General features: G+C 43.3%; 1 protein-coding gene across 1 annotated transcript in view; it reads left to right on the plus strand.

Moving 5' to 3' along the window:
* LOC108798451 (oxysterol-binding protein 2-like) overlaps positions 1–17,084 on the plus strand; it is a 199,984-nt gene that overhangs the window by 149,507 nt on the left and 33,393 nt on the right. Inside the window, exons 5-7 of the mRNA XM_018570208.1 lie at positions 3,319–3,436; positions 9,880–9,946; positions 12,855–13,022. Of these exons, the coding sequence (XP_018425710.1) occupies positions 3,319–3,436; positions 9,880–9,946; positions 12,855–13,022 (353 nt within the window). The remainder of the gene's footprint in view (positions 1–3,318; positions 3,437–9,879; positions 9,947–12,854; positions 13,023–17,084) is intronic.

Genomic DNA, 17,084 nt, shown 5'->3' on the forward strand with positions numbered 1-17,084 from the left:
GTATGATGGGACTGAAAATAGCCATGATGTTATGCCTGTGGCATCTGAGTGTCATGTTGTATAGAAATTCCATGTGTAAGCGTTAGAATGTTGCAAGGTGACATGCAGTCTGGGTGAATGTGACATAAGGCATTGGGTCATGTGAAGGGAGCAACTTCTGACTCTTCTTGAAACTTCCTGGTTGAGGGTTCCCTCTGCATTGGAAGAGTTGAATACACATTTTTGTCTAGGGTAACATTAGAAAGCAAGTTTACTTAGCTTATCCTTCACTTCCACAGACGCCTCCTTCCATGTGACTGTTCCCCCGCACCCACTTTTCTTTGCCAATCCAACCCACAGTCACAGCTATGATGTCATCACATACAATGCAGGAGCACTGGTCCTGCTTTGTAAGTGAGGACTTGGAGTGCCTACCCACAAACTGGAGTGTCGGAAAAAAGAGGTGAGTTCCGGGTTTGTTGCTATAAGGTCAGTGAAAGTGTTTTTTTACTGAGACCCTAGGCAAAAGCAAGCATTTAACCCTTGCAGTGCAGGACTAGGAGCCATGCTGCAAGGGTAATATTTTCATATTGCGGGAGTTTAGGTTTAAGACACGCCTCCACTGACTTCTGTAGCAATCCATCCTCACAATTTACAGAAGCACTGAAGTCATTCAATCTTTCTATTAGAAGTTGTGCTCCGCCATCACCAGCAGCCTTCCCATCTCTAATCTAGCAGGTGCTCTGTGAGGGTGAGCTGAGCTGCTGATAGATTACCATTTAAAGAAGGGCTCCAGGAAAAAATGTTAACCTTTGCAGTGGGGCTACCCCAGCTTTGCAAGGGTTAAGTGCTTGCTTTTTTTCAGGTGCTCTAAAAAAAAAAAGGTAAACTCACCAGACCATGTAAGCCGGCTCCCTGCTTCTGTGATCACTGTCTCCTCCGCTACACAGATGGGCTGCTGCTCGGCATTTCTTATGTCTGTATATGCACAGTGTATAGAGCGTGATGACACTAGGATCCTTAGACCACTGCAGCGGAGGGGAGAGATGTTCCAGACATGGGTCACAAGTAAGGATGGGCTCGGGCGTGTTCACAGCTCCACGTGCCGAGCCCGCCAGGAAGCTGACAGCGCGCAGCGCCAAATCACAGGTACTGAGATATTTTCCCGGTCCGCAGCTGCAGAGATCGGGAAATGTCTCAGAGCCTGTGATTGGTGCTGTCAGCTTCCTGGCGGGCTCAGCACGTGGAGCTGCGAACACTCCCGAGCCCATCATTGGTCTGGGGAGTATAACTTTTTTTTTCCAGCACCTAGACACAAACGAACACTTAACCTATGCAGTGCTGGGGTATCCCCATCAAATGGATTAATTAAAAAAAAATTCTTGGAGTTCTTGTTTAAGTGCTTTTGGGGGGGAATTTATCAAAATTGGAGCAGACAGAATCTGAAGCAGTTGCCTGTGGCAACCAGTCAGCATCCACCTTTCATTTTCAAACCTTAACTGAACAAACTGAAGAGAGAAGTTGATTCTTCTGCTTCAGTTTTGATAAATTCCCCCTTTGAATTTAGAGGATGCCTTGCTCCACACTGTCTGAAACTATAGAGGTTAGTGAGAGTTTGCTTATTCACTGCCTGTTAAGAATATGTGAATACTTGCCCTGTAGAGAATAAATGAGGAGAAAGAATACTTGCAAAGTTAGATATCAATGAAGCTGTCAACTACTTAGAAAACTGCATAGCTGGATTTACATTTTCTTTTTGCGTTTAGGATTTAGGCCCCTTTCACACTGCCCATTCAGGAGGAATCTGTGCAGGGAGACCCTGCTGATTGGTACGCCCAGTTTTTTTCCACCATCTTGCATTGGAGGAAAAAAAACCTGAAATTACCAGACCCCATGTTGGCCTATGGGGAATCGGATGTAAACAGACTAGTGTCTGTTTACCTCAGATCTGGCATGATCAGGTCTGGTGAAACAGAACTCTGTTCTGTTTGTTATACCCGGACATGGCTGGAGTCGGAGAAAACCGGATGTAAACGGACGCACGTCCATTTAGATCCGGCTGCCCATGGACTGACATTGAAGGTTTATCACACATACAACTAGCAGAGCTCGAGGTGTTCTTTCCATAATCGAGGAAACAATAGCATTTCTAATAATTACCTCCTTATACCTTCTTAGGCCATATACATGCTGATGTTTTACTGAAAATGAAAGGCAGCCCATACAGGCAGAACCCACTGCAATCTTTTCTCTTGTCTACATGTTCAAACTTTGTTTCCTTTTCTCCATTAAAAATGGGATATTCTGCATCCAGCATTTTCTAATGTGTTAGAAAGATGTTTGATAATGAGCACTTCTGATTCTCCCAAGTACTACACATGAATTTCGTCACTTTGTTCAGCAAAAGCACCTTAGTAGGAACATTTCCTATTGTACTTATGACACCAGCCAAGTGCATATGCATACTGCATGACCACCACTCACAGGGCTTAGTTAACCCTATAAGCAAAGTGGGTATGATCAACTTTTAATATAGCCATTTACATGAACCTGAACCCTAACCCTTTCACCTCCTTTTCCTTTCAATGGAAGAGCAGCTTGTTTATAGTTCAGTGTCCAAAAAAATTGTGCCCACGTCTCTACCAAGTGCTGCTGATTTAAAGTAGACCTTTACCCCCTTTTACTAAAAATCACAGCATGCAGCTCTGCATGCTGATATGAAACATCTTACATTCATTATATAAACATATTTTGTTTTTCCACTTCCTGGCCCTCTTGGGCATTTTTTATGTAATGTGCACAAGTGTTGCAACCTGGGAAGGTTATATTACAGACAGGGCCGGTGCAAGGATTTTTGCCTTCATTATGTGGCTCGAGCTATATTCCCATGTCATATAGAAAGGTAAGATAAGACATGTCGAGGAAAAGTGGTCCCACAAAGGTTTATAGCCACCTCTCCAAGCTCACTCCCATGAAGGACTATAATCTCACATTTAGTTTGCTCATTTCTATTGAGATTGTAGTCCATCCCGGGAGTGAGCTTGGAGTGGTGGCTACCTTACAACACACACAGGGACCATGGGGAACAGTAGTTACCCTCCAGTAGGAAGGACGACAGTGTCAGCACCAATTCAGAGATGATTTGAGGATCTACAGCTGAGTGATACACAAATACAGCACACTTTTGTTAATAGTTAAGGTACTTGAATGCGTTTTGAATTGTTTAGTTTCACTTTAATGTAAAAAATGGCTTTGGATTCCCTCACCTAGCCAGTTTGACAAGCTTGCTTACTATGCTGCTGCATGTAATAATTACTATGTACTTAATGTTAATTTCAGGGAATGTCCAGTCTGTAAAAGGGGAAGCCAGTGATGAAGATGAGGAGACAGAGTACTATGATGCCATGGAGGACACACCAGCCTTTATCACAGTAACAACTGACCCCAAACAGCACAGGTAATCCATACAATGCTTCAAACAGTAAGAAAAATCAATATGCTTGTTTAAGAATTTACATATATGCAGTATAACACATAAGTGCTCATTCAGTAATAAGTAGTACAAAGTAAAGTAACCCCCAAAAATTGGTAAGAGATACCTTCTGGTTGGTTATTAAGGGGTATTGCAGTGTATATATTTGTATTTGTCCTCTCTAATATGCAGAACTTAACGTAATTGGATTAGTTCATTGTGTAAGCTTAGGCTTCATTAACACATGTGCTCCTGGGTTTAGATCAGGGGTGCCCATTAGGTAGATCGTGATCTACCAGTAGCTCTCAAAGCTGATGCTGGTAGATCACGAAGGGTGTGAATAGCGGCCCCTTTATTCCATTTTGGTATATTTATTTAGCTGTGCACACATGATTACCTATTAGCCTGAGTCTGCTGAGCCAAGCTCCCTGACACCTTTCTGGTGGGTACTGGTGGTTGAAGTGCTATGTATTACATCAAAGAATATTCGTTTACACAGCCTGTTACACTACACTGTTTGCAAAATACAGCAAGGTGAGCCAGGAGAGAGAGCAGGGAGAGACAGCCAGGAGAGAGAGCGGGGAGAGACAGTCAGGAGAGAAAATGAGGAATGACAGCCAGGAGAGAGAGAGTGAGAAAAGACAGCCAGGAGAGAGAGGAGAGACAGCCAGGGGGATAAGCAAGGAGAGAGAGGAGAGACAGCCAGGAGGATGAGCAATGAGAGACAGCCAGGAGAGAGAGCGAGGAAAGACAGCCAGTGGAGAGAGGAGAGACAGCCAGGAGAGAGAGGAGAGACAGCCAGGAGGATGAGCAATGAGAGACAGCCAGGAGAGAGAGCGAGGAAAGACAGCCAGGGGAGAGAGGAGAGACAGCCAGGAGGATGAGCAAGGAGAGACAGCAAGGAGGATGAGCAATGAGAGACAGCAAGGAGGATGAGCAATGAGAGACAGCCAGGAGAGAGAGCGAGGAAAGACAGCCAGGGGAGAGAGGAGAGACAGCCAGGAGGATGAGCAAGGAGAGACAGCCAGGAGACAGCCAGGGGAGAGAGGAGAGACAGCCAGGAGGATGAGCAAGGAGAGACAGCAAGGAGGATGAGCAATGAGAGACAGCAAGGAGGATGAGCAATGAGAGACAGCCAGGAGAGAGAGCGAGGAAAGACAGCCAGGGGAGAGAGGAGAGACAGCCAGGAGGATGAGCAAGGAGAGACAGCAAGGAGGATGAGCAATGAGAGACAGCAAGGAGGATGAGCAATGAGAGACAGCCAGGAGAGAGAGCGAGGAAAGACAGCCAGGGGAGAGAGGAGAGACAGCCAGGAGGATGAGCAAGGAGAGACAGCAAGGAGGATGAGCAATGAGAGACAGCAAGGAGGATGAGCAATGAGAGACAGCCAGGAGAGAGAGCGAGGAAAGACAGCCAGGGGAGAGAGGAGAGACAGCCAGGAGGATGAGCAAGGAGAGACAGCAAGGAGGATGAGCAATGAGAGACAGCAAGGAGGATGAGCAATGAGAGACAGCCAGGAGAGAGAGCGAGGAAAGACAGCCAGGGGAGAGAGGAGAGACAGCCAGGAGGATGAGCAAGGAGAGACAGCCAGGAGAGAGAGCGAGGAAAGACAGCCAGGGGAGAGAGGAGAGACAGCCAGGAGGATGAGCAAGGAGAGACAGCAAGGAGGATGAGCAATGAGAGACAGCAAGGAGGATGAGCAATGAGAGACAGCCAGGAGAGAGAGCGAGGAAAGACAGCCAGGGGAGAGAGGAGAGACAGCCAGGAGGATGAGCAAGGAGAGACAGCCAGGAGAGCGAGGAGAGACAGCCAGGAGAGAGAGAGCGAGGCAGGTTTTTTTCCCCTTGGTAGATCTCATGTAGCTCATCATTTGAAAAGTAGATCTTGACACAAAAAATTGTGGACACCCCTGGTTTAGATGATCTGAACGCAGGGCCAATTATACTTGAAGTATAAAGAAAATGTATGCTACCCAGATCACTTTTTTTCCTACTTTTAGAAATGCCTTCTTTAAAGCAGGCTTAGTCAGTTTCTGATTGGATTCTGGACACACAGAATTCTTTTTTCTCTAAATACAGCTAAACCGAACGGCCCTAAACACAGGTATGAATCACAGTTTTGGCAGTTAGTAGGAGTGAGAACACGTTTCACACCCCAGCAAAATAAACAACTTCGAAAATCAAATGGTCATTTACCCCTCTCAAGTATGCTAGAGATTGGGAGAGGGGGGCTTTCAAGATACTCAGTTGTCACAACGGAATAGGTATAAAATAATATAAAAACATATTTTAATACAAATGTCACATACAGACAATTTACTAATACATGTAACTACTTAAAAGTCCATATACGGCACAATACAGGTTTACGTTTGCAGTGATCTGGTTGTTATATTGTTGATATATTGAGAAATGGTAGTTCTTTGGGTTCCTCAACATGTTTCGGCGTATTCCGGCTTCCTCAGGAGGACCTCAAACCTAGAACACTGTTTAAATGTATTCAAAAATCAATATCAGTTTTACAATAAACATTCTCTAAATTCACATTGGTAATTAGATTAACAAGGATAATAGACCTGCAGGGACCAAACAGACGAGATGGACAAAGGCATCAGCGACAAAACCCTGCACGAAGCCTAAACGCAGATAAACGTCCAGTCTGAATGATACCATTAAAAATTATTACCTGCATTAGTAAGCATTTAAGAATGTGCTGTAAACGCAGGTTTGACACTGCCAGTGTGAATAAGGAGTTAAAAGACAACTATAAAAAGCTGATTTTACTATAATGCATTTTCCCTGTTCCAGAATTCAGCAATAGACCTCCTCCTTCCACCTAGTACATATATGATATGTGGTGAGCCTGGCCAAGTAGCGGCATGTGGGCATTGGCTTTACCTTTCTTCACATACTTTTATTAAACATACAGAGGAGGGCAGCAGGGGTTTCCCTAGTGTTTTTGCTACCTGAGGCAGGTGGGGGGTGCTGTTGCTGCTCGCTAATGCGAGGGGGGGTCTGGGAGGTATGCTGGTGGTGAACGCTAATGGGGGGCAGGGGGATGCCTTTGCATCATCTCCCTACCCAGCTTTGCCTCTGGTTCTGGCCAGTGTCCCGCTAGTGATGTCACTAGTTGCCAGGAGCTGGCTGGGACGCTGGCTGGAGCATGCCAGGTTGCTAAGAGCTTTGTGGGGAGTTGTGTATGGCCCTTACACACCTATCTGCCCGGGTCTTAGCAACCTGGGACGCTCTGACCAGAACGGGGTGGAAGGCACACTGCAAATATTGTGCCTGCCGCCCCCCACGTGACCCAAAGGAATGCCATCTGAGGCAACAGCCTCTGGCTGCCTCATTATCGGTACGGCTCTGGAGTGCAGGACTAGGGGACATCTCCCAGTCTACAAGGAATTTATAATGGGCAACTAGAATAGAATGGAATTGCACTTTAAACCTTCTTTAGTGCAGAACTTACCTTGATGTGGATTGGTATTACAAGTGAGAAACACTGATCAGACTGCATTCAAATATATTAAGGGGTGCCGGCTGTCATTGTGCTGTTGATTTTACTCTCATCTGTGTTATACTAGTGCACTGGTGGAGTATTTCTTGTACAGCTTAAAATAGCTAGCCAGAGACCTTCTTGGCTGCCACTGCCTGCTGGCAGAGTTTGCTTTCTGTCAAAATGCCTGGAGAAGCTTGATATTGACATGCCACACTCCCAGAATCCCCACAGCTATGTATAAACCAGGGATGGCTAACCACGAGTCTATATCATGGCACATACAGCTCTGTCACAACTAAAGTGTCAGAAAAGAGCTCTCTCAGCATCATCTATAGAACTATTAGACATTACTTTGAAAGGGTTATTTTTCACCTCCAGCTGACTTGAGGAAAAACTAATTAAAAACGACGATATTGTTTTGAAGCGAGGAACTGCTAAAAATCACTAAATATAGATCAATCACATTAACCTTCCCACCTTGCAATGAGAGAGGAGCTAATATACAGAACAGTCCCTGATGACTTTAACATGTCCGTGCCAACCCTCCCCATTAATCATGCTGATGGAAGCACAGCGTACGCATTTCAAAGCTCGGAAGACTTAAATGTTTGCTATGTGCATGCTGTATACAGACATGGAAGCACAGTGCGGCTGACAAGGGTGCTAGGTTTTATATAGGAACCAAAGTTTTCCTAATATTCCACTTACTTCTATCATTTAGTGGAGTCTTAACACCATAAGAAGAACATTTCATTTACAGCAAAGGATTGTAGATCATCTGAATTTGTATTGGGGTTACATAAGAGGCTATTTTGGATATTGAGAGTGTTTACCTGAGCTGACCTCTAGGCATATATGAAAGACACACTTAATTCAGCCCTCTGTCTATTGATAAATCATTTTATGGATTTGTTTCACCTATAAGTAGAGTAAGTGCCTGAATCTGTCCTGGTATCAGCCCTTGCAATCTCTGTACAGAAAAAACAGAACGGTACAAGGAGCCAATCAGTGCATGTGTTGATTAGAAGCATGCTGATAAAAGGAGAAAGCAGAGTGACAGAGAGAAGAGCTCCTAACTTTGCTGCTTCTCCTATCACTGTTAAGTTACCGACTGGGGCGGGTACAGGACAACCCAGGCTCAGAGGAAGTGGGATGAATGATACTGGCCATCAGACTGAAGACATCTAGTGGCAGAAAAACAACTACATGGGAAATCTCTAGATTGAAGGTGAATATTGCAGCAAAAGTTGATTTGGTTCATTTATCTTTTTACGTTTTATTTTTTAAATTTTTGGCTGGCTTAAGTTCTATTTAACTGCATAGTGCACAGGTGTGTATTTCTCTTGTCCTGAATACAATGGACTGCAGTTCTGGGTAGCTGTTCTTTGAGCAGAATCTTCAAAAGAATCTTTCTCCTCTAAAATATATACAGAGAGCTAAAAAGGACAGAGCAAATGTCGAGAAAAGCCGTTCACTTGCTTTATGTCACAGCAGATTTTTCACAGGCTAAAAGACTAAAGTTATTCTTGTGTGGAAAGCCACAAATCTATTCATATCTTTCAGGATGATTTCATTTGTTAGGGTCAAGTTAGGTCTCCTCTGTTGTTTTACAGACTGAAGGGAAAAGGGGGATAAAGATCGCCTTTTAAAGGTACCTTCTAGAGTCAAACACAAACATTTATCAGGGAAATATTTGAAGGAGACATACCTGGCAATGTCATTGCTTAAAGTCACACTAAACTCAGGAGTTAAACCTTAGGGGCCGGTTCATACCATATCCAGGGCATTCCGGCAGGGTGCATGCCCAGGGTGCATGGGGTGGGAGGGGGCATGGTGGTGCCATTCTTGTCAATGGCACTGCAGAGACACCTCCTGCCTGCAGTGCGATCACCCGCACCAGAACGCATGGTACAGAACTGCTCCCATTCCGGTGAGGTACAATCACAAAAAATAGTGCATGCAGGGAACGCAGGGCATTTCTGTAACAGGTGTACTGGTGTGGGCGTGAGGCATGTCTGCGGTGCCATTGACATGAATCGCACCACCACACCCCCTCCCGCCCCAGAACGCTGGAGGCCTGGTTTATGCAATCCAGTGTGTTCCGGGCATTAACCGTGCCAGAACACACTGGATATGGTGTGAACTGGCCCTCAAAATGCATTTATGTACCTTACCTGTTCCTTCCTTCCTTCCTTCCAGAGGGTGGCTACTTTTTGTTTCCCATGGTACCTGTGTGTGTTGTAAAGTAGCCACCGCTCCAAGCTCACTCCTGTGATGGACTACAATCTTATGTTTAGTTTACTAATGTGTATGAAGTTATAGTCCATCACAGGAGCGAGCTTGGAGTGGTATCTACTTTACAACACACACAGGGACCATGGAGAACAAAAGTAGCCACCCTCCCAGAAGGAAGGACAGTGTCAGCACCAATTCAGAGATGATTTGAGGATCTACAGCTGAGTGATACACAAATAAGATACATTTTTGTTAATGGTTAAGGTACTTGAATGTATTTTTAAGGTTAAACTCTTGAGTTTAGTGTCACTTTAAGTACACTAGGCCTTATACTGCATGAAATGCTCTGGTTGTCAGTAACCAGAGCTGCTGGAAAGATATAAAAGTGTCTAGGGATTCTCATCCCTGACCATCTGAGGCATGCCCCATGACTGCTGGATTCTATCTATCTAGGCCAATGGTCATCCATCAAAAAAAAATAGTGAAACCTCTGATCAATCTCTATTCCAGTCTGCTTACTTGTTACTCTCCTAACTTGTTTTGTGATTAGATTGGCTTGGTCTCTTTCTCACTCTAGTACTGATACACTAACTTTACCACATTGGTACTCTCTGATACTTTGCACAGCCATTGTTTTATTAGCACATTGCTGATTGTTACCCTAAAGGAGTTATGCATTTTTCTTTTATTTAAAGGCGTTCTGGAAGCAATCTCAGCAGTGCTAGTGGAGGCCACCCAGAAGACTGGCACCTAGAAGACAATGTAAGTTTATCATTAAGGTGTATTGAAACCCAAATGTTCAAGTCAAATGTGCTGGTACACATGTTCCTGTAATATCAAATAAAAGTAATGTAATTTTGAATAGGTCCTGTTTTCTAATAAATCATACCAGCAAGGTGTAACCACATGCATTTCCTTCCTGTATCAATTCGTTTTAATGGAAGGTTTTACAAAGCACAAAATATATCAATCAGAACAGGTGGGTAATAGAGCCCACCTAAAGTTAGAGTATCGGGTATCAGTATTAACGGACGAAAGTTAGATAGTAAATGGGAAACAGTCAAAATTGTTTGGAAAATGATGGGTTATTTATGGTGTTCAGACTTTTCAAAATGTTCTCATGGATTCACTTATAGTAGCCACCATTTTTTCGCTTGTTAAATACCAGCCCATTTAATTTTGGCCTGACTAATTGTTGGCACTGCATTCCACCATATCCTGTCAAAGATCTGCTTGTAAAGATAAGGACGAGTAGTTTTGTCTCATATTTAGTGCAGCTTGAAGTTTCAGATTATGAATTGCCCAACCCAAAACTGTATAAATCAAGTGGTGGACGTTCATCTAAAATCTTTTTTATCTTTGGGCACTCCCACCAGATATGTTTGAGGGTACCTATGTTTTCTCCTCCTCTGGAGCATTTATTAAAAACATTGGGTCAAAATTTTGCAAGTCTCTGGGGGACCATGTGCCATCATAGTAGGAGCTTGTAATTAATTTCCACCAGCGATGAATTAATAGAGCCATGGGCAGTTGAATGCCAGAGGCTCTTTCTTTTATAGTAAAATGTGACAACACTGCAAGTGATCTGAGCGTTGTCACCTTTTACTGTGCACTCCTGAGTTGGGCTACAAGCAACTGACACATATAGCATGCTGACACATTCTGCAGTAGTCATCACAGTAAATCACAGTGCAATCCAGACGCTGCTGGAGCATGCACATGTCAACAGGAAGTTCCTACAAGGGGTCTACAGGATGTGCACACTGCAGAGAGTGAAAACATGAACAAATTAAAAACAAACAAACTGTATTTTGTTAACAATAAATAATGCAATGCAGTTTTCCTTTCAGCGCTATACAGCGCTCTGTCATTCTACAGTAAGCATTGTATTAGTGACACAGATACCAGTAATCAGTCTCCATCCCCTAAACTCTTCTGGCTTGACAGTGTTTTATTTAGTGCTACTAATGGCTCTGGGATAACTCGTCAAGATGTTGACTTGGAAGATTGAAAACTTCAGAGGCACTGGGAATTTCTGTATATTCTTATAAGAGTTCATAAGATTAGAAACAAGCTCACTGACTTTACTAAGGTGGCTCCAAACAACCAGGCTTTCCTCTTAGGATACTCAAAAAACTCAAATGTGGATCAACAAAGATGTTGATGTTTAACTGAAGTGCGCACGCCAGAGAGTTTTTTCTTTTTTATAAAACAAAGATCTCCCTGGCTATTACTACTTTGAGTCCTCAAGTTTTCATCAATTTTTTTTTTAAGCCCTGAGGAAGGGGGATGTGCTTTCCCCCGAAACATCTTGGATGAGTTGCCGAGTTGATAGAATTGTGTTCAAAAAACATTTTATGAACTCTGATATTTGTTGAGTTGGGTGCCCCTGTCTGTTGATCCACAAGATATTTGGTTTTGGAACCTTGGAAGATAACATAAACCTTGTGTTACAGCAGATGCAATGTAAACTGAATTTTCAGTGGTAAGGAGGTTCTAGGGAAAAGGGTCAGAGAAAAACTCCATAAAGAATATATTGTTTATAAAAAGATACACATTGTGAACATTGCAATTGTAATTTGAGAAATCGTGTAAACCTCTTTGAGGTTAAAAACTTCAAGTAGCATACTACCTAGTATTGATCAGGAAGTAAAAGACTGCAGGGCAGGATGAGAGGAGAAGCCTACCTCTGGTACAGGTTAAACCTGACTTAGAAAGAAATGACTGCAGCACTTTACTTCCATGCTGGCGTGTCCTGTAATAAAGAATGCTCAAAGCTGGTCTGGTCTCCGCCCTTCTCTAATCCTCTGCAGATAACTTGTAGTGGGTGGAGCCTCCTGAGTCCCTACCACGGCTCTTCTCACCATACAGGCTATGTGCAGCACAGTGATGATGTCACCACTCCTTTTTAAGGCTATTATCAGGGTTTACAAATGATTTGGTGCACACAAAGTAGATTTATAAAGCTTTGTGGCTATTGGGGAATACAATATATTTAGAGGAAACTCTTTTTTTTTTTTTTTTATGGAGTTCAGTTTGAACAGTTTTACCCTTCTTTAGCAACCCAATGAGAGTGTGTTCATCACTGAATTTAAGTAGGAGAGAAACCAGTCTTTATGAGGATCCATACACAGCAGCAAACAGTCTAAATTACACTGCTTAGACAAAGAAAGAATGCAATGTAACAGGTCATATCTCTATCTCTGGGACGTCGGTGTGCCATTGTGCCTTTATTAGGGATGTCCGTGGACTTGCTGCAAACCAAGCTCACCCAAGCCCGTGCAAAACTGCCAGTGAAACAGCCCCCCAACCTCCCCCTGAGCCCAGTTAGCTGCACCCAAGGCATTCTGCGCCCTGCAGCTACACATCCAGTCCACAGCTGATTGGGCCTGCAGGGGTGTGTTTCACTGACGGCTTTGATCGGCTTGGGTGAATTCGGTTTGCACCAAGCCAACGCACATCCCTGGGAGTTGTTTGTTTATTTCAAAGTCTGATGACTAGTAATACAGATTTTGTAACCACAATTAGTGTTGCGGACCCTTGGGTGAAGGCATATGTGGCCAGATCTCAGCATATAACTCGGGTTGCCGTAAAGATTATATTGCGGTTTGTTTTGAGCCTAGAACTGTTTAGACGTATCTTGTAATACTCGGTGTTGTTTCACCTCCAGGTATTTCACAGCTCACACGAAGGAAGTTATTATGACTCTAAACGCAAAGATGTCTTACCTAAGAAGAGGAGGCGGACTCGAGTTCCTGATAAACCAAACTACAGCCTTAATCTCTGGAGTATAATGAAGAACTGCATTGGCAAAGAGCTGTCTAAAATCCCCATGCCTGTACGTGAGTTCCCTTGGCTTGTGCCTTGGAAATTGTCTGCACTTACAAGTAGCTGTAAGCGGATAGCTTGATCCCATTCGGGAAATTATCCAATGCGTCTTCAGTTCTATTATTTGTATCACACTTTGTAGCTTTGGCTGGCTGTAATGATTATCCTCTTACGTAGTGCCTTGCTGGGGTGGATGTGGAAGGGTGCTGTTTTATTTCATACACAGAACTTTTAGCTTTCTTGCACTACCCTCGTTCATTCTCTTCACCCTACATGAAGTCTCAGTGGGGAACAGTAGCATTTGTTGATATCAATCACAAAACAGCATTTGTGACTGTTAGTTCAAGACATGCTGAGATCTTGGTAGGGGGTAAACTGCAGGTTTTAGCCACGGCTTGTGTTATGGATCTGCCTTCATGGTATTTTTATCTTTTGGTCTTGTGCTTTACTAATGTTCTTGGTGTTTTGGCCTTTTAACTGTTTGTGCCTTTGATGTATTGTGTTATTTACTTCTGTGCCCTTGTAGCTATCATTGTTTTATTTTTTAAGAACATTGTATGTATCTGTATTATTAAAGGAGAACTCTGGGGAAAATACCATTAACCCTTGCAGTAGGGATACCCATGCACTGCAAGTGTTAACTGGTCATTTTCGTCTAGGGCATACGTGTCAAACTCAAGGCCCGCGGGCCAGAACCGGCACACGACGGAATTATCTCTGGCCCGCCTGATGATAATAAATTATCATTAGATCTGGCCCTGCCCGCCGGCAGCTCTCTCGCGCTGCCCGCGACGATCTTCATGGGACTGAGGAGCCGGAGAGCTGCTGCCGGCCAGAGGACTGCATTACCCAGCTGGCAGCAGCACAGCGTGACAAGGGAGGTGTGGCCGTGAGGTGAGGTGACTGAGGGGGGTCCCGGGGTCCAGTCCAGATGACGTGAAGTGCTCCTTGGCGGGAATCAGGATCCAACCCAGACCACAGAGAGCTGGGAGAGATGCAGCCTGCAAGTACTGTGCTGTGACACTGTCAGTCAGTATGTCTCTCCCCTTCTTCTCCATCACTTCTTCTGTACTGTAGAAGTCATGGAGAAGAGGGGGAGTGATATACTGAAAGTAGTATCTGTGACCCGCCTGCCTCCACACTAGTATGTAATCTAATAGTTTGATCTCTTTTATTTAAATTTATAGTAAAAATGATGGGGGGGGGGATGCTCAATGGGGACAGTATGGACTCCATACAGTCCCCAGTGACCATTCCCCTAACATACTTTTTTTTTACTGTAATTTAAATAGAGATAAAACTATTTTTTAAAACATCTCTAATTGATGATTTTCCTGATCCCCCACTGATAGCTCCCCTGCACAATGAGGAGAGAAAGCAGGGGAAGAATCCATAAAAGCGGGTACCAGATGGAAATACTTTTTCGTAAGTAAATTCATTTGTTGTAAACGCTCTGTACTATTTAATGTCTGTTTTTGGCTTTTATTATTTAAATATTTAGGCTATTTCTTAAAGGGGAAGTAAATAAAGTTTACAAAAAATGTTTTATTGTAATTATGTATCATGCTTTTTAATAATTAAAAGTACAGGCTTTGTTGTTATACCGTGTGATATACTGTATATGCCGCTGTATTATACGGTGTGATATACTGTATAGACCACGGTATTATACTGTGTGAACCAGCCCGGCCCTCATTTTTTACATTTTGGCCCACTGTGTATTTGAGTTTGACACCTCTGGTCCCTAAGGTGTCAAACTCAAATACACAGTGGGCCAAAATAAAAAAGTTATTCTCACCCAAACCTAAGAGCCAACCGTACTTCCTCCAGCCTGTCTCCCCCTTGCTGCAGTGAAGGTATGTCCCTCGACGTATAGACGGTCTATTGGACATGGTGACTCCAGGACCCATAGACCACTACAGTGGAGGGGGGGGGGCAAACTGGCTCCGAGGATTAGGTGAGTATAACTTGTCCCCCTGAGTCCTGCTTTAAAGTGTTTTTTCAGTAACTTTACAAACCTGCATGAATAAAATCCTGACATGTCACATTATACAGCAACAGTATAATTTTTTTAATAAAACTCTACTTTTTATCATCAAAAAGCAGTCTTTGAGCTCCATTCAAGTATAGTAACGTTTCCTAGGCTGAGATGATGTTATCACTCTGCTATAGGCAGGAGGAAGAATTTCCTTGGTCTTCTCCCCCAGTGATTACACTGTAACATAGTGCTTTGCAAGCAATGAATGGCAAGTCACAAGGTGAAAGGCTGCAGGGAGGGGCTGAGTCAGACATTTGTAGTCACAGCCAAGAATTACATGGGTACCAGGATTTTCATTGTGTCATCCATCTCTAAGCACGGATCTCAGTCCCAGAAGTAGAGAGAAGAGCAGGCAAAGGCATCATCAGGGGGGAGTACTGTAAGCACTGTGAGAGGTAATTATTACTTTCAAGTAGAACTCCAGGGATTTTTTTTTTAACCCTAGCAGTAGGGCTACCACCGCACTGCAAGGGTTAAGTGCTCGTTTTTGTTTAGGTTAAAAAATAAAAAAAGGTTATTATTACCCGATCCTAGGAATTGGCCTGGGTGTTAGACTGGTCCCTTCCGCCTCACTTCCCCTTGGCTCCAGTGGTCTAAGTCCTGTAAGTCATCACATTCTATACACTGTTAGAACACCTCGGACTGGTTTAAGAGCAAGCCAGCTCTGAGGATTGGGTAAGTATAACTTTGTTATTTTCGAACCTAGACAAAAACAAGCGCATAACCCTTGCAGGGGTAGCCCCACTGCATGGGTTATGAAACATTTTCCCCTGGGTTCTGCTTCAATGATTTTAAAATTAATACATAACTGACAAGTGTGGAGAAAAAAAAATCGCACCCCTGTGGCCACCAAAAGAGGTAGTAGAGGATTTAAACAACTACATCTGATAATTACTTTTGAAAAGTTAAACTTGTTTGCCAGTTAACATATTATATAATGTATGGGCATCTTTAGGCCTTGTTCACACCAAGCGCGTTCCAGGTGTAGTGCAGAGCACTTGCCCACCGTATCAAAACTGTGTCCAATGTATTCCAATGGTATTTTGGGCTCTAGTTCACACCGCAGCGTTCAGTTCCAGAGCATGTAAAAAAAACTGCAGCAAGCCCTATTTTACCTGCTCTGGAATGCATGCAAACGCATCAAAAACGCATGCAAGCGCCCTGGAACGCACTAAAAGCCCATTCTAAACTAAAAGAATAATGTATTTATTTTTTACCAAAAACGGCCCGGAACGCATCAAAAACGCGGCACAACTCACTGCACTGCGTGTGCAGAGACTTGTGCAGATCTGGTCTGCATTTGGTGTGAACAAGCCCTTAGTCTTTCTGCAAATGATACACCTGATCACAGTGCAGATCTGTTAGCGTCAATGTGTTTTTTTTTTTTGCTCAGATCTTGTATTTCAACCATCATCATTATCACAACTATTAATATTTTGCCTGAAACTTTGCTTTGAGGTAAAGCCGCCTTTACTTAGACATACTAAATTTAATTTAAAACTGTAGAAACCACCATAGGGCGACTTCTGATGAAGGAGACAAGGTCTATGCCAGGGCATTTTTTATTCACGTGGGTTTGACAAGTACACAGCATGGATCCTTTTTAATTTAGAGGATATATTGCGCAGGGAGCAGGGAAGACTCTGCGGAAGGCTTCAGCAACAGATGAAATATTTCAGATAAAAATAAAAGTGAGATTTCAGCTGTGAAGGTGGAAAAATGTGATGAGCTCAGTGTATTATTTTATATGTTCTATTTTAAGCTGGATGTCTTGCCGGGAGGAGACTGTTTTAACATCTTTCCAGATTTGTTACTGACTGGGTTCCTAGTGATGTCTCTTATATTGTCTGGGAGAATCTGATTATTGTAGTGACTTGTAACTGTATTATATACTAATTTGGGGTATGTATATATGTGCATGAATGTGTGCATGTATTTATATATGCTGTGTGTATCTATCTATCTATCTATCTATCTATCTATCTATCTATCTATCTATCTATCTATCTATCTATCTGCTGATAGATAGATAGA

Source organism: Nanorana parkeri, unplaced genomic scaffold (assembly GCF_000935625.1).
Source record: "Nanorana parkeri isolate BGI_ZX_2015 unplaced genomic scaffold, ASM93562v1 scaffold1477, whole genome shotgun sequence".
NCBI classification, from domain to species: domain Eukaryota; kingdom Metazoa; phylum Chordata; class Amphibia; order Anura; family Dicroglossidae; genus Nanorana; species Nanorana parkeri.